General features: G+C 38.0%; 1 protein-coding gene across 1 annotated transcript; it reads left to right on the top strand.

The window, feature by feature from the left end:
* The first annotated feature begins 244 nt into the window (after window positions 1-244).
* GL2 (HD-ZIP IV family of homeobox-leucine zipper protein with lipid-binding START domain-containing protein) lies at window positions 245-11,343 on the top strand. Its single transcript, XM_077363428.1, has 11 exons — window positions 245-402; window positions 488-723; window positions 4,026-4,143; window positions 4,987-5,181; window positions 6,287-6,667; window positions 6,925-7,026; window positions 8,104-8,313; window positions 8,570-8,744; window positions 9,453-9,724; window positions 9,998-10,084; window positions 10,724-11,343. Exons 1-11 carry the CDS (start codon window positions 325-327, stop codon window positions 11,102-11,104), a joined length of 2,235 nt encoding a protein of 744 aa, XP_077219543.1. The 5' UTR covers window positions 245-324; the 3' UTR covers window positions 11,105-11,343.
* The last annotated feature ends 6,827 nt before the right edge of the window (window positions 11,344-18,170 follow it).

The raw sequence follows: 18,170 nt of genomic DNA on the forward strand, positions 1-18,170 counted from the left end.
TGGAAATATCACTTCACTCAACACGTAGGACCTTAATTCTGTAAATGAAGCCAAGCCAAGATAATCAAAACATGGCTCTGACCCAACTCAATCAATCAACTAAAAAAACAGTTGACATTTATCGTTTTCTTAGGTTGCTAGATACATGACCCATCCATTTATCTAACGTTCAACACCTAACGGCCTTTCAAATATTCCCTCTCTCTCTCTCTCTCTTAACCCTTGTTTGTTTTATATCCTTAAATTTACAGACCCCACTCTCTCTTCTCTCTCCATGTCTATCTACCTGGTTAAAACACCTTGCCCATCAAAGCCCTTAAGACAATGTCTATCAAAATGTCGAATCCTCCCACGTCGCGAACCAAAGACTTCTTTGCTTCTCCAGCTCTATCTCTTTCCCTAGTAAGAATTCATTTATCCACCATTTTCTATTCCTTTATCTTTTAATTTTCTTCCTCTCACCATATTTCTCATTCTTAATTCTCAGGCAGGAGTCTTTCGAGGGGCCACGGTAGCTGCTTCTGAGGTCGAAGAAGGCGATGAAGAGAGTGGTGGTAGAGAAGAAGCCGCCGAGATTAGTAGTGAAAACACGGGTCCAGGAAGATCAGATGATGAAGCTGACCCAGATGAGTTATTACCAGAAGAGCAAGGAGAGAATGGTAAAAAGAAGAAGAGAAAGAAATACCATAGACATACTACAGACCAAATCAGAGAAATGGAAACGTGAGCCTTCTCTTCTCTTCTCTTCTCTTTTTCTGTTGTGTTTTCTTTCTTTCTACTTTTCTTTTCTTTTCTTCTTTTCCTTTTCCATCTGCCACGCCATTTCTGTTTCTTTTTCTTTTCCGCTGCACAATTGAACATACCCTGATTCTATCCGGAGTTCAGAAAAATTGCCGGGTTATCTCGGGAATCGTCCTATGTCAGTCCGAGTCAAGGCGGTCTGTGAATTTTTTTTTCCCTGACTGTCAGGATTTTGTACCCTTATATATCATTATAATTTGGCCTTTCCCTATGAAATTTAAATAAAATTTAAAGGATCCAAGTGGGGTATTTATCTCATTCACCTTTTTTTCCATGAAATTTAAGTAAATTAAAGGACCCAAGTGGGGTAATAATCTTGTTCACCTTTTTTCCATGGAAATTTAAGTAAACTTTAAGGAACCCAAGTTGGGTAGTTATATTATTCACCAACTCACTGATTCAACTTATTCGTGTCAGGATTTTCAGATAGAACAAGTTAAATATAGTTCATGTATATTTTCTAAATCTCAATATCCTCGTAGACCTGAGAACTTCTATATTATTATTTTTTTCTCTTTCTCTTTTTAGTTTTGAGTATTTCCTTATTCATTTGAATCATACAATAATTTAAAAGATTTGCTTATTCATTTGAGTCAAACGGGAGTCAGTCCAAAAGTAAAGGTAAAAACAGGTTTACAAAAGGTATTCTATGGCTAAACAATATTCCTTTATTTCACATAATTATTTAGTAATATTTTTTCATATTTACCATAATTATATTGTGTTTAACATGGGTCATGGTTCAAAAAATTAACCCAATCGAAAAAGCCGGTCCTGATAATGATTTATGTGAAACTTAGGTACATCTAAACATAAAAGGTTTCGACTAGTTGCTTTTCGCAAAAAGGAAAGGAAAAGAAAGGAAATGGAAATGACGTGGCAAATCGAAAAGAAATAATAGAAATAGGAAGAAAACTTGTGAGATGGGCATTCACTTGCCAAAAAAACCCTAGTAAATACTAAAATCCAATGAGCAGAAGAAATAACTTTTTGAATCAACTAGCCCTGAAAATGAATGATGTGAAAGAGCTCAAAATGACTAGCTATAGTGGGGTGATTTCCATGCACATGTAAGTGTAAAGAGAGGCCATTTGTGTGGATCTTATTGTTTTTTATTTTATATATTTTTTCCTTATAATGAAGTTATTATAATTAAATTAAATTTGAACTTGCTAATATTTTGTAAGCTATGCTATATTTTTAAGGGGTTTTTACATGATGATGTGCACATTTTTGTTGGAGTAAAACATATAGAAGGGTAAAAGTGCAAGTGGGGGCCACTTACTCTACGAGCCAATGGGCCGTGGAACAAAATCTACTGCCATTTTACAGTTTTAACGCTCTGTTTTTAGCTACTGAATGGAGAGGATGAAAATAAAAAATAACTGTATGTATTAATCGTATTCATTAAGAAAGCCTCTATAGATAGAGGTAGAATCAATGTGGTGAGTTTTGCACAGTGACCCATCCACAGTTTGAGTTGGGCAATGCATGTTTGGATCATTGATCTAGTGGCCTGTACTCGTACTTTTGCTCGCTCATATTATTCCTTACACATTCATTAGATAAGAACTCATTTTAAGGGTATTTATTTATTTATTTTTACTTAATTTATATTTTTATTAGATTTGTTAGGGACCATCGCAGAAAGGTTTTTTGCGGCAGGCTGTTGCAAGTGGCTCACTTTTCAGAAGATTTCATCTTATTCATTAAATTCATCTGAGGTGGCTGCTCTCACATGCAACAACTAGCCGAGAAATGCCTTTTTGGGATGGTCCCCAGCAAATCCCTTATTATTATTATTATTATTTGAATGATAGTAGAATTTATTAAATGTAGGAGAAAGCTACAACCAGGACCGAGATGGTCACTATATCATAAACAAAAAAGCAAAAAATGGATTATTATTTTTTTGAAAAGGGCAACAGAATATATATATATATATATATATATATATATAAACAGAACCGAGGTGGCCCTGAAGGAACAAAGATAATACAAAGATAGCAGTACAAAAAATGGATTATTATTATTATTATTTCCTAGCGAATATCGCAGAAGGCATTTCACGGATGGGTTGTTGCATGTGAGACCATGCCACCTCATGGATGAAGACAAACTCAGCTGAAATGTGAGCCTGCCTGTGTGGCTGCTCTCACATGCAACAACCCATTTGCGAAATGCCTTCTGCGACAGACCCTAGCAAATCCCTTATTATTATTATTATTATTATGGATTTGCTAGGCAACTCAGGGGAAGGCTCCCATTCACTCACGGCTCACTTTTGTAGGTGAAAACAACAATACAGGCTCACTTTTTGGCCGAATTTGTCTTATTCATTTATTATCACTCCTGCAAAAGTGAGTTGCGAAATTGCTTTCAAATTGCCTACCAAATCCCTAATTATTAGCAGACAACTGATACCCGGTCCTTGCAACCATATTTTGATGATGGCAGTGCTCACTTTGTTTTAGACTTTTCTGGTTGGATGTCGGTAGCATCTTGTGTATTGTAACAACCATAAAAAGCTAATTAGAAGTGTACACCAGAGGGAGCAGTGCCACTATCAAATTATATATGGCTGTACTAACATCAGGCCCTTATTAATATTATTATTATTAGCCCATTTTCTAACATTATCAACCCCTTAGTTTGATGCTCTAACATGTTCATCTAATTGGGTTTGTTATGGGTGCACTGTGCTCACCTGTTTGATGATCTCACATGTACTTGTTCTTGCCAGTGTATTGTTTAAAGAATTTGAATCTTGAACTTCTTATTGGTTTTATACTAACAAATGATAATTATTTCATATGTCAGCCAAAATAAGATGCAATTAAACACTCATTTCGAGGTGGTTTGGGCCAATCCATGGCAGAGCCCACAATTTTGTCATAGCAAGCTTTTTGAAACAATGCATCTTAATTATCTGCACTTTCTTTTTAATATTGCTTTTCCTTCTCTCTTTTTTTCAATGGATTTGCAGGTAATTTTGCAAAAAGTCATTTGGTGGCTCACTTTTCCAGGAGAGAACAGTCATCTAGCAGCAAATTTAACCTTCTTCATTTAATTCATGTGAGGTGGCTATTCTCTCCCGAAAAAGTGAACCGCTGAAATGGGTTTTTTGTGAAAATGCCTAGCAACATATGAAGCCCAAAACGGGTCAGCCCGAGCGAGTCAGGAGCTGAGTCTGCTTGTTATATTGACAATGATTACACATGCAGGCTATTTAAAGAGTCTCCACACCCAGACGAGAAGCAGAGGCAACAACTGAGCAAGCAATTAGGCCTTGCTCCCCGCCAAGTCAAGTTCTGGTTTCAAAATCGAAGGACCCAGATCAAGGTAATCCTAAACTCTGCAATGTGCATATGGTGGGACCCACTACATATGATTCAGATGGTGGGGCCTACTACACCCTTGTCGATCTTTTGGAATTTGAGTTGAGCTTTTACCATAAAATGGGGCCAGATTCTGGTTGATTCCAATTCATTATTTAGCAAAATCTCGACCCAACCCGACCCTATCCAAATTGCACCACCATGCTAAAGATGGGCTAGGATACAAGAATCTCACCCACTAGACGATTCTGACCATTGGATTGGGGGTCTTTTACTGGCAATCGAGCACAAGATTGTTCAACACTTGTCCATTGGACGGTCTAGATCATTAGATGGTTATATTTTTTTAATCTGTAGCCCATTTAGATTTTGGAACAGAGGTCACAAGATGAATGATTCAACCTCTTGTCAAATCACATTCGCATGTCCGTAGACTTTGAAGCAGAAGCAATGTTTATAGTTAAAGCATTGTTTAAAAACTCCCCGAGTCAATCATCTACTCGCCCGAGTTGACTTCTTTTACCATGGTAGATGTTACAGTTCTAAGTGGGGGCTCGCCTAGGTATAGGACTGGGTGGGACCCAACATGGTATGGGACAGGTTTAAAGGGCCTTGCCTAATGCGTTCCATCAACTTTGGAGTTTTTTGGCGTACTGGTAAGGTACCTAACAATAGAATTCTAATTTGTCCTACTTTTTGCTATCAAGTTGATCAAAAAATCTTTTGATTCGCCTGAGTTAATAAAAATTTTGACCGATCATTGACTCGCTTGATTTTTCTTCTCGGAGTTCTTAAACATTGGGTTAAAGGACATTTATAGTAATGGTGCTAGACCCGACTTGTGCAGGCAATTCAAGAGCGGCACGAGAACTCATTGTTGAAGTCGGAAATGGAGAAGCTTAGAGACGAAAATCGGAGCATGAGGGAGACCATCAAGAAGGCGTGTTGCCCTAATTGCGGCTTCGCTACCACTAGCAAAGACACAAGCATGACAAGTGAAGAACAACAATTGCGGATTGAAAATGCGCGACTCAAAGCCGAGGTGTGTAAATTTAGCCATCAAGATAAGGGAAATGATATTTCCACCTTCCCTCCAGCATTTTCACCTCCTCATTTATCTTTTCTTTGGATTGGCTACATTTTCACTCCCATTTGTTTGACATTTGAAAAAAGTATGTCAATTTCAAGAGAAGAGAAAGCAAAAGGTGTGGAAACTAGGGTTGTGCCCTAATGGAAATGCTCGAGAAGGGGTAGAAATATCATTCTCCATGGACTAATAAGCATTGAAGATCAATATAATGTGGAAAATGATATCAGTACAACCATGTTTTGTTATATGCACGTGAGAGCCTAGCTTGTGTTTTCTTTTTTAATTGGCTTGTGAGAGCTTTTTGGGAACTGTAATAACCTTTTGGCAGCTCTTTAAATACTAAAAGACAAGCTCAGACTGTGGAAACAACAAAAGATGGTTGTGCTGATATGATTTCCCTATAATGTGAGCCTTTGGCAAAGGTACAATGCAACGAAATGCTGTACAAATGTTCTTTGTCATTTGGAGGCTCTTATTATACTAATCCACAATTAATCGGTGTATTAAATCAAGGGTAATGATTAGCTTCCATTGTGGGCCCACTATAATTGATCTGAAAGTCATGTGGTGAGCCCTAAATTGAATGATTCAAGGACGAAAATCGATTCCTTCTAGAGCCAACAAATCAAAAATCATGTGCAGTGTCTAGACTTTATTGCCGAAAGGGCACCGATTTGAAGATTATTTTCGTCAAGACTATGATTTCTCCTCTAATTATTATTCTTATCATTATTAGCTATAATATAAACAAAGGCTACTGATGTCCGCACGACCATGTTTGATAATGGGACAGCCATGTTTTACATTTTTTTTAAGGGCGGTGATAAATTCACTCCTTGAAAAAAGCTATCACTGCCCTTTAGCAGAAATTCGTATCATTATGAGTGTGGCTTCATGTGACATGGGAATAAGATCATGTAGGTTGTTTCATTGCAAATCAATGGGATGTAATGAGTTAAATACTACTGTGGTGATAAAATGTTCATAAGCAAGAATTTCGCTTGTTTTCTCACTTTAGAGGGTTATTATATTTTAAAAATTGCATTTCCAAATGTAGATAGAAAAATTACGCGCAGCGGCAGGAAAATTTCCAGGAGGGACTGCATCACCTAGCTCTTCGTGTTCGGCGGGCAATGATCAAGAGAACAGAAGCTCATTAGATTTCTACACGGGGTTTTTCGGCCTTGAAAAATCAAGAATTTTGGAGATAGCTAATCTTGCCGTGGACGAGTTGACAAAGATGGCCACCGCAGGCGAACCATTGTGGGTCCGGAGCGTCGAGACAGGAAGAGAGATACTGAATTACGATGAATATGTTCGTGAGTTCTCGAATGAGAATTCAAACAACGGTCCGGTCAAGCGATCCATTGAGGCTTCCAGAGAGACGGGTGTCGTTTTCTTTGACCTCACCAGACTCGTTCAAGCTTTCATGGATGTGGTAAATTTCTTTTTATGATTTCCTTTGATTTCTATCTTTTTTTGTTGTTGTTGTTATAACATGATATAAGCACTCCTTAATTTGCTTTGGTCCGGATCCAATTGTTTTGCCTAAATCGTGTCCATTAACGTTCGGATCCTTTGGATCCATCTAGATCCATTGAGACCCGGCCCTAACCCCATTTTTAATTAATTTTAAAATTATTTTTTAAGCTTATTATGTTTTTACTTTTTTTTGTTTCATTATTTTTGTTGTAGAATCAATGGAAGGAAATGTTCCCTTGCATGATATCAAAGGCAGCTACTGTTGATATTATTTGTAGTGGCGAAGGTGATAACAAAAATGGAGCCTTACAGCTGGTAAGCAAGCCCAACAACTTATCCTCTATGTAATGGGATGATATCTACATTCCATAGTTTTAGTAATGAGAGTTTTCTTTCATTTACACTTCTTTTTATAGCGGCCAAAACAAAAAAAACCGTCACTAAAGATCTATAGAAAGATTTTAGTGACAGATTTATTTATACCTTTTGACGACGGATTTTGTCCGTCGCACATGAGTGCATTTCTTGTAGTGTTTGAGGAATTGCAACAGCCACTAGCAATGAGCTAAAAACGACCAAGGAGAGTGGTGCCATTATAAAAAAAAATGGAGTGCAGACCATAGTCGTAAACTTCTTGGGCAGGTTGGAAACTTGTTTTCCTTAAAAACACATTTTATAAACATTTCCAAAGCTTGATTTAAAAATTGGGGAATATGGGAAACATATGGGAAGCACGTGGGAAACTTATGTGAAACCAGTGTGAAACAAGTGAGAAACATATAAAAAACTCATGTAAACATGTGAGAAACATGTCTGAAACTTATGAAAATCTTTTTGCAAAAAGACACACCTAAAAATTATGAAATAGATTTTAAAAAGGAAAACAATAGAATTTATTGTAATAAAAATAAGTCAAAATATTATGCTAAAAAATAAAATTTGTAAAGAACATACATAAATTATATATGTACGCCTCTAATTTAAATAAAAATTATGAAAATAATTATATAGGAACGTATTTTTGTGTAAAATCCTGTAGAAATTTGAAATAAACAAAATTTAAATCTACAAAAACATATACTCCATATTTCCCTTGTGTTTTATATGCATTTTTATTGCCGTTTCTCTATCGTTTATGTAACATTTATAATGTGTTTCTTAAGAAGTTTCTTAATGCATTTTCATACGATTTTCCATCATTTTTCCCATTTCTCGTTCCTCTCTATTTTTTCCGTGTTGCCTGTTCTCATCACGTTTTGCTGCCCGAATTCGTTTTCCAACCAGGTAACTATAGTGTGGACTCCTATACATAAATCATATTTAGTGTTAATCCACAAAAAATTATTCTCAAGATGCTCTTAATCTCTTTACTAAGTTCCAAAGGGAATTCAGATGTTTGCAGAGCTACAGATGCTCACGCCAACGGTGCCCACTAGAGAGGTATACTTTGTTCGGCAATGCAAGCAGTTGAGCGCCGATAGTTGGGCAATTGTCGACGTCTCCATCGACAAACTCGAAGATAATATCGATGTCTCCCTCGGAAAATGCCGGAAGCGCCCCTCTGGTTGCATCATCCAAGACAAATGCAATGGCCATTGCAAGGTAAAACAACTTGTATCTAATGTTCTTTGAAATGGGTCGTTGGGATTTTGTTTTCTTATTATTTGATCATACTTTCGATGTTCAATTCTACAAAGAAGAGGTATGGAAATGTTGATTTCCTTGATGTGGTTGCTTCTCTATGTTACATATATAAAGAAGATACAATGACTATATACCAAATTTGTAGGGGTTTATTGATATAAATACAATTATAACTCCTCTTAGATTTGAGTTTGAATTTCTGATGGTTTTGTAGGTTATTTGGGTGGAGCATCTAGAATGCCAGAAGATCACAGTTCCTACACTGTATCGCTCAATCATTAATAGCGGCTTGGCATTCGGGGCCAAGCATTGGATGGCAACACTGCAACTCCAATGCGAAAGGCTTGTTTTCTTCATGGCAACCAACGTTCCTACAAAGGATTCTAGTGGTGAGTTGAGCGATTTATCACTCACTAGCATATATAGTACAAAGTTTGGATTTGGGAATAATTTGCTGAGGTTAATGTTAAAAAAAAAATGGAAAGAGTTGGCAGATTTTTTAAAAAAAAAATGTCTTTTTCATTTAATAACAAGTATATGTAGGCCTGATCCATATCGGCATTACAATGTTTTGATAATGGGACGAACTTGACTTCCCTGAATGGCCGCTGAGAGCTTTTTTGGGAATTTTAATAGCCTTTTACAGGTGGTTAAAAAGAGTAAAACGGAGTGAGACATCCCATTATCAAAACATAGTCGCATGGATATCAATAGTTTATATATCTATATATCTATATATGACTTTATTTTTGGTAGGATGGTTAAGTGCATGTATTTGCTAAATTAGGATGTAAGTTTAGTTTCCCAACAAAGTCTTTTTCATTAATTTTGAATCTCCAGAAGAAAATTTAAAAACAATGTACAAGAAATTGACTAATTATTCATCAAATTTGCATTTTTTTTAAAAAAGTTGGTTTAATTCAGATTTTTTTTTGAATTATTCCTTTTCTTTTCAAAGTTTAAAATGAGTCATAAAATTTTGCGATTGTTCAAGATATTTTCAATTATTCAGAGAATTTCGCAACTACGTTCCCTAGTCCTTTTCGAAAAATTCTTGTGCAACGCGTCTTCTGAGAACTAATATGTTTCATACTCAGGGGTTACCACACTAGCGGGAAGGAAAAGTATTTTGAAGCTAGCGCAACGTATGACATGGAGCTTTTGTCGAGCGATCGGTGCATCAAGCTACCACACATGGACTAAGCTTTCAACGAAAGCGGGGGACAGTGTAAGGGTATCGTCTCGGAAGAACTTGAATGATCCCGGCGAACCTCTAGGGGTGATCTTATGTGCAGTTTCGTCGGTATGGTTACCCGTCTCCCCCTTTGCCCTCTTTGATTTCTTGAGGGACGATGCTCGAAGGAATGAGGTTTGTGGTTGTAATCCTTTTCTTTTTATCCAAAATCTTTACTCATAGGTCATATTTGACAACCATAAAAAACTATTCCATGGAATATTAGTAGCTAGGCCCAACTGTGAAATGTGGAGAGGGAAGGGGGCTGATCATGTCTCTCCCCCTCCCTCTCTCTCAGCTCCTATTTCACAATTGGGCCCATGAATATTCCATGAAATATTTTTCATGTATGGTTGTCAAACATGAGCATAATCAACCCCATTAGTGATTTACTTGATTAAATTTCAGTGGGACATCATGTCAACTGGAGGCCCGGTACAAGTCATTGCCAACTTAGCCAAAGGTCAAGATCGTGGCAACTCAGTTACACTCCATGTAAGTCTGACTTTTGTTCCACATAAGATAAATTGTGAAAGATTTAAGGGAAACTATATATGTGCTCTCTCTTGTTCTAATTATAATGACACTCCTCACTCTATTAAAAACTTATCTTATTTTGTTAAATAACATTTAAGGGAATTATGACAGCCTATAATTAACCATGTCTTTCCTTCGGAATTTGTTTTTTTCCTTGAAATATTTTAATTAGAAAAGTATTTTCCTCTATAAATTTGGTTTTACCACTTCTATTCGCCCCACCCCAAATTTAAACACATGCTTAGCATTTGTAGGGCCACCATTTTGCACCTCATGTTTTGACGTAGTAGGGCACACCATCTCTACCCAAACACATGAATAGGGTGGGGCCCACCATTTTACGTCATGTTTTGGTGAGGTGGGTCTCATGATCTCCACACAAGCCCATGCATAGGGCCCAGTCCACCATTTTACAACTCATTTTTGGATGGGTTGGGCCCATTGTTTTACACCAATGCATAACATGGGCCAAGAATGCTAGTTAGAAATAAGCGTAAATCGAGTGAGGAGTATCATTGTTAAAACAAGAGAGTTTATATACCATTTTCCAAATCAAAAACTCCGAATTAAATTCAAGCATTGATTTGTGGAATGCAGGCTACAAAATCAAAAGAGAGCAATATGTGGATTCTGCAAGATTGTTGTACGAATGCGTTTGAATCGATGATAGTTTATGCTCCGGTGGATATCACTGGCATGCAATCGGTGATCACAGGGTGCGATTCTAGTAATCTTTCGATATTGCCGTCTGGGTATTCGATACTCCCCGATGGGCTCGAGACAAGGCCCATGGTGATCACTTCCAAGCCCGAGGAGAGAACTACAGAGGGAGGATCCATACTCACGGTAGCATTTCAAATCCTTGCCAATGCCTCTCCCACTGCCAAGCTAACAATGGAGTCTGTGGAAACTGTTAACAACCTTATAGCATGTACTCTGCAAAATATTAAGACAAGCTTAGAATGTGAGGATAGTTGATTATTATCTCTCTGTATAAAATTTTTATACCAAATCAATTGTAAAAGTAAAGGGTATTGTATTTATCTCTTTAGATTAATGTGATCCTTGTAAAAGAGAGTAGACTTGCACCACTCTTCTAATTAAGAGTTTTGGGTTATTGGAGAGTCAGTCAAATGTCATAACTCCAAAGAGGGACAAATGCCTTATATTTGTATCATCATATTGCTAAAGATAGAGGCAGATATATTTTGATCTCATGTTTTGATGGGTTGGATCCGGAAGCTGTTGTCAATGAAGATCGGTTTAGGTGACTCGTCAGGGAAGAACCAAACCATAGAAAAAGAAGTCTAGAAAAAGAAGAAGTATTTGGTGGATAACGGAGTAGAAGTATCAGGTAAAGATGAGATCACTAAAGTTGTCTTACAGTTTTACAAATCTCTATATTCTTTGGAAGGGGGATCTAGACCAACACCTGAGCATTTGGAGTTTAGCAGTCTGGATTTATCTGTGTATGGAGTTGGAAAAACCTTTTGAGGAGAAGGAGATTGAGAGAGGGGTATTTTCATTAAGTAAAGATAAAGCTCCGGGCCGGATGGTTTTTCCCTTTCCTTTTTCCAATCATGTTGGCAATATGTGAAAGAGGATATTCAGGATTTTTTCAAGAAGTTTTACAATGGTAAAGAGTTAGACATGGGTACTGGGGCTACCTTCATTGCTCTCATACCTAAAGTAGTGGGGGCATAAAAAAATTCTGATTTCTCTCCTATTAGTCTTGTGGGATGTTTATATAAAGTTTTGGCCAAGGTTCTAGCTGAGCGCCTGAAGAAAGTCCTTCCGGTAATCATATCTGACTATCAAAGTGCTTTTGTAGCAAAGAGATAGATATTGGATTGTTCCCTCATTGCCAATGAGGCCCTTGATTATTACCGGAGGCTTAATAAGAGAGGAATTTTATGCAAATTGGATATGGAAAAAGCCTACGATAGAGTGGAATGGGACTGCTTAGACTTTCTGTTTGGTAAGATAGGTTTCGGGAATAGATGGCGTCAGTGGATTAAGTCGTGTGTGGCCTCTGCGTGGTTTTCAATTTTGATAAATGGATCCCCTTTTGGCTTCTTTAAGTCGTCCCGTGGCCTTCCGCAGGAGGACCCTCTATCCCCTTTCTTATTCGTTATTGTAGCAGAAATCCTAAGTAGGTTGCTAGCCAAAGGTTGTGAGGTGGGACTGTTTAAAGGCTTCAGAATTGGAAGTGATTGTGTGGAGGTCTCACACCTCCAATTTACGGATGATACCCTTTTGTTTTGTGAACCAAAGAGACTCCAAGTGTTAAATTTGAAATCTATATTGAGATCTTATGAAATCATATCAGGGCAAAGATCTAACTTTTATAAATCTAGGATGTTTGCTTTGAATATCCCTATGGAGGAGGCCTTGGAGTTTGCTGGGATCCTGGGATGTGAGATGGATCATTTACCATCTTCGTATTTGGGTCTGCGCTTGGGGGTTGGAAGACTAAACAAGGTATTATGGGAGCCGATAATTGAGAGGATAGGGAGGAGGCTAGACACTTGGAAAATAAATTTAGTGTCTAGAGGAGGAAGGTTGGTTTTAGTCAAGGCAGCTTTGGCAAATATCCCTGTATATTTTATGTCTTTATTCAAGTGCCCAGTTAGCGTTGCCTTGCGAATAGAAATGATTCAACGCAGATTTTTGTGGGGCGGAACTGAGGAGAAAAAAGCCATTTCTCTGGTGAGTTGGAAGGATGTTTGCGTGCCTATTAAGGAAGGCGGATTGGGCATCAGGAGGTTTAGGGAGTTCAACCACGCTTTGCTAGGGAAGTGGTTATGGAGGTTTGGTGAGGAGCAGTTTCATTTGTGGGCCAAGGTTATTTGTAGTAAGTATGGGTGTCAGTCTGGAGGTTGGGAATCACTTGAAAACTTTAAGAAAAATGGACTGACGGTGTGGAGAGATATTTTAAAAATGTCTTTGTCATTTAACCTCAATATTAGATTTAGAGTTTATGGAGAGGACAAAATAAGATTTTGGAAAGATGTGTGGTGTGCAGAGAGGCCGCTTAGGTTGTTTTTCCCGGAGATTTAAAGAGTGGCCCTAAATAAAGAAGCTTTTGTGAGTGAATGCTTGGATCGTAGTGGCGGTGATTTGGTGTGGTGTCCGGCTTATAGAAGAAATGTTTTTGCTTGGGAGCTAGAGTCTGTGTCTGATCTTAAGAGGCTCCTTGATAGCTGCTACATTAAAAGAGTAGGGAAGGATAGGAGATTATGGAATGCGGATTCTTCTGGGATTTTCTCTGTCAAATCATTCTATAAAAGCTTGATGCCTTGTTTTTGCTCCCTCTTTTTCAGCAAAGGTATGGAAATTTCATTGTCCGCCTCGGGTTAGCATCTTTGGTTGGGCTGTGTGTCGCGAAAGGATACAAACCATTAGCTTTCTAAGAAATCGTGGAGTGTGGCTTGTTGATCATTGCCCCCTCTGTCTTGAGGATGGGAAATCTGTGGATCATCTTTTCATGCACTGTTCGTTTACCCGGACTATACGGGGCTGTATTTTCTTGAGATTTGGGATTACTTGGGTATTCCCAAGATCTATTCAGATGTTTGTGGATCTTTGGAGCTTTGTGCCTTGGAAAAGAAAGGGTAGAATCTTATGGGAAGTTTGTTTGCTTGCTACTTGGTGGGTAGTATGGAAGGAGAGAAATGCTAGGGTGTTTGAGGGGGAATCCAAGTCTCCTCATTATTTGTTTACGCGCATTATAGCTGTGGCTATAGCATGGACGAGATGTCATCCATCGTTTCGGTTTGTATCGGCTTATGATCTCTAGGAAGGTTGGCAAAAAGTGTGTTTTAGCAGTGAGAGGGCTACTATCATTGTCCATAGCTGGTGTGGACCCCGATCTCGAGGACGGCTGGGCGAGGGACACGAGATCCCGCACCAGTCCTCTAAGATCTCCACAATGTGAAGGAGAGCTCTACCAAGGAACTCTCGAAATGGTGCCACTCAAAGCATGGGTGGTGATATAAATGAGATACCTCTCGATTCAAGGACTAGCCCGGAACCAAGATGTACCTATAACAAAGAAGAGTCGCCATCCAAGGAAGTAGGCCCTGGATCCCATGAAATACTCTGTTGCAACGGATAACCAGAGATACAAAAGTCCATGCCTGATGACGAATGGGGAAGGTGTTAAGCGCCCTCAATTCGCCCAAGTGCAAGCACATGGTCTCTTATGCCATTTTTAATTAATTTTGAAGAGTTTTGGGCTAAAATCATGCGAAATGGGAACAAGCATCCCCGAGAAAACGTCTATCTAAGCATGCATGACCCGGGGATGGGCAAAAGAAAATAAACATCCAAATCCTAACTCACCGCATCTAATCCTAACCCATCACATCTAGGAAAGCAGTAACATCCGCACGCACAGCTACAGCTAAGCAGATAATTAAGATAAGATGAATAAATGCGACAACTAAGCAGGTGAGAGGACAAATAAGCACAGTAGTAAACTACCAAAGCAATAGAATAAACACACTAGCATGCGAACCTATGTAAGAGATAATGCTAAGAAAATAATAATCAATCTCTGTGGGACCCGATCCCGCGAGAGGGTTGGGGCGCGAGCCGCCATGCTCCCTCTCTCGGTCTCTCGTACCCACGCGATTGGCGTGTGCATTTTTATTATTGATTTTAATTCATCTTTTATGTGAACTTGGGATCACTAAGGCAATCCGAATTCCACACAAAAGAGACTGACAGAGTCGCCACCTAGATGTGGGATCTAGGACCCATAATTAACCAGAAATCTAGACTCGCTACCTGGTTACAAGAATGGAAGGTATGGGGAGTTATCCACCACATGCACCATTCCCGCCCAATAATCGGTCTTCGATTCCAAAAGCTAACTCTTTTAAATTTATTTTAAATGGCTCGTTCAACTCTCTATTAATGTGCGAACTAAGTGACATGCATCATATGATCTAATTTCATTGTGGATCCTAAATGTGTATCTTGATTCCTTAATTTGTTTGGATTCAATCTAGGTGCAAGTTCTTCTAAGATTCTAATTTCATGGAAAATCCTAAATGATTTAATTAAGAATGTACAAGAAAATTAATGTACAAAACCCCACAATTTGTTGTGGAGCCGACTCGCGGTTGGTATGCCATCAGACATCCAAGCTGCCTACGTATCCAAGCCTCACTGGGATCAGAGTCGACGTAGTTCGGTGCACCTAAGCTAAGCTACTTATGCCTAACTCAACTAAGACGCCGACCTAGACGGATTTGACTGTTTCAACAGTTTTAAGAGAAGTTATTTAATTCAAGTTGAGGATTTTATTATCCTAGGATTTCATCTAAGATGTTATATGATTCTTATCTAAATGCAAGTTGTTCCTTAGACTAATGCAGGTTTACCTACATCATAGTTAGCTAGGCTTGTCCTAGGGAAAATTGGGTGACTAGTGTAACTAAACCTATGGCACGGTTGCTATCCATAGCAAGCGTACGTGATGAGGCTGGACTCCTAACTCTAGGACTCCCTAAAACCTAAGACTCCCTAAAACTTAGGACAATACACGACACCAGTATTCCTAAATTGGGCTCTAAGGGTTCTTATGACAGAAACCGCGATCCAACGGTTCCGAAAGACACAAGACATATCGATTTAAATTCTCGAGGTTAATGAATTTCAGATTTCAAGGATTTTCAGTTTCTGAACATTCAAGGATTACCAATGGTTCTAGGGTTCACCAATTTCGGCCCAGAATAACATCTAAGGAAGGGAATCGTGCGCTCTTTCCTTGCCAATTTAATACTTAGGTTATAGCACCTTATTGCCTGGCATATCTCAGGATTTTCGTGGACAGTAACCTCGGAGCCAACAACGTGCTATAGCTTAAATATTCAAGTTGTCAAAGATCGAATGCAATAAGGATACGATTATGGATGCGCTGGCCATTTTTCTAGGGAAATCTAAAGATCCTAAGATTTCTGTTTCAATGGATTAAGGAGTTAATATCTGAGTGATTTTAAAAGTGAAACTGTAGCAAACGAATTCGAAATGAGTTGAAACTTCTACAGAAGCAAGATATGATGAAATGTAGCTTACTGGAAGAGTTTTGTATATTTTTACATTAAGCTCATATTTAATTTCGAATTAACAATAATAGGACCAGATTGCAAAAATAACACAGAAACTACTAGAAATAGAAATCTAAATTCAATGAAATTTCTAGAGTAGTAAGATATAAGTAAAAATAGCATGCTGTGAGATTTTCATGAATTTTGGAAACTATTTATTATCAATTCCGGATTTTTCAATTTTCAGACCAGATTATGAATTAACACTACATCCCATATGAAACAAGATCCAAACCAATCTCAAATTTTACAGCAACAAGAAGTATGGAATTTAAGACTACTGTAAAAATTTTGAGAATTTTATCTGTGATCTGATATCAGTAAAAATTCTCCCAAAATCTGATAATTTTCAAAGAAAGCATAAAATGATATACCAAACAGATTCTAAAAATTCTCAAAAATTCATGGTAGAATGTATCAGTATTATATTAGTTTCTCATGAAATTTCATTAATTTTGGAATTCGTTTAGTATATATTTTATTTTTCTTCGTCGAAAAGATATTTTTGAAGAATTTTCTATTTTTAAAACACGATTTTCGAGAAAATTATGATTCGGGAAAACGTCCTCCAGCCTTGTTCTGATGTGACGAACACAAGAAAAAATTAAAATTCCAAAAAATAGATCATCCTGAGATGGCTATTTTTTCGAATTCCGTAATTACTCAGCCATTATTTTAAATAAAATACCCCTCTTCACTCAAATTTTCGAAAACCGTTAGATCGTTGTATTAAATTTCGGGACGAAACAGATTTGAAACACTCATGCAGATCATGATTTTAAGCACACACATATAATATTGAATTAAATTCAATTAAATACTTAAAAATCATGCAAAATTCATAAAAAATACCAAACGATCCTGGAAAAATCCAAGAACAGTGTACCAACCTGTGGTGGAGTTCCTCGCCGAATCCGAGAGCCGAAGAAATCCGAAAATCCGGCCGTTGTTCGATCCGCGCTGCTTTTATTCTTCTCTTCTTTTTTTTTTCTTTTTTTCTCTTTGCTTTTTTATCTTGCTGTGGATGGGGATGGCTAGGGATATGGGGAAAGAGTGATTGAGAGCAAGTGAGATAGAGAGATAGATAGAGAGACAGAGAGAGATAGATGGATAGAGTGGTAGATAAACAGATAAATAGATAAAGATAAAAAGATAGAGAGACACACACAGATGGGTAGAAGAATAGAGAGAGTGTAGGAGTAAAGATTGAGAGGTTGAGAGTAACAGAGGGAGATAGGGAGTAAAGAGAGTGGGAGATAGTTGTAGAGATAGACAACAGAGAGAGATGAGGAAGAGATAAAGACAAGAAAACCGAGTGAGAGTGTAAAAAAGAAAAAAACAGAGCATGAGAATGGGAGAGAGAAAACCGAGAGAGATGGGGAAAGAGAGAAAGAGAGAGAGAGAGAGAGAGAGAGAGAGAGAGAGAGAGAGAGCACTCTGTTTTTCTTTTCTTTGTGAAAAAAAAAACCGATGGAGGGATGAGAGAGAATCAACGCAGAGTGGTAGAGTGGGGATGGGTTGATGAAAAACAGAGGGAGAATTGATGGGGAATCCAAAGAACAGAGGGAAGGGGATGGGAATAAAAAAAACAGAGTGTAGAGAGAGCACGGTTTTCCTCTTCTTAGTATGCAGAGAGTACTCTGTTTTTTGTTCTTTTTTCTGGGTTAGAGAGAGACGAGGGGGAAGAAAACAGAAGGTGAGTCGGAGGGCTGTTGGAGATCAGGAACAAAAGGGTGGATGAGATGAGATATTGCTGCCCGGAGCCAAAACTGGGATCCAGGAGATGAGAAGCTATATTTTTTTTCTTTTTTCCTCCCCTTTTTTTTCATCGTCCCAGCATATATGTATGAGGCATTACCCCAATACAGAAACTTCGTATAGTCGCCTTTTTCGATTTACAATTAATTGTCCTCTTGCCACTTTGATCA

Source organism: Tasmannia lanceolata, unplaced genomic scaffold (assembly GCF_043159265.1).
Source record: "Tasmannia lanceolata isolate RefF3 unplaced genomic scaffold, GAP_Taslan_0.1 ptg000003l, whole genome shotgun sequence".
Lineage (NCBI taxonomy): Eukaryota > Viridiplantae > Streptophyta > Magnoliopsida > Canellales > Winteraceae > Tasmannia > Tasmannia lanceolata.

What these genes read in the sequence shown, in the direction of transcription:
- GL2 (XM_077363428.1), top strand. Translation starts at nt 325, where the DNA reads ATGTCTATCAAAATGTCGAATCCTCCCACGTCGCGAACCAAAGACTTC. An exon ending in ATCGAAGGACCCAGATCAAG is followed by an intron (nt 4,144 to 4,986) that starts GTAATCCTAAAC and finishes CGACTTGTGCAG; the next exon opens with GCAATTCAAGAGCGGCACGA. An exon ending in ATGCGCGACTCAAAGCCGAG is followed by an intron (nt 5,182 to 6,286) that starts GTGTGTAAATTT and finishes TTCCAAATGTAG; the next exon opens with ATAGAAAAATTACGCGCAGC.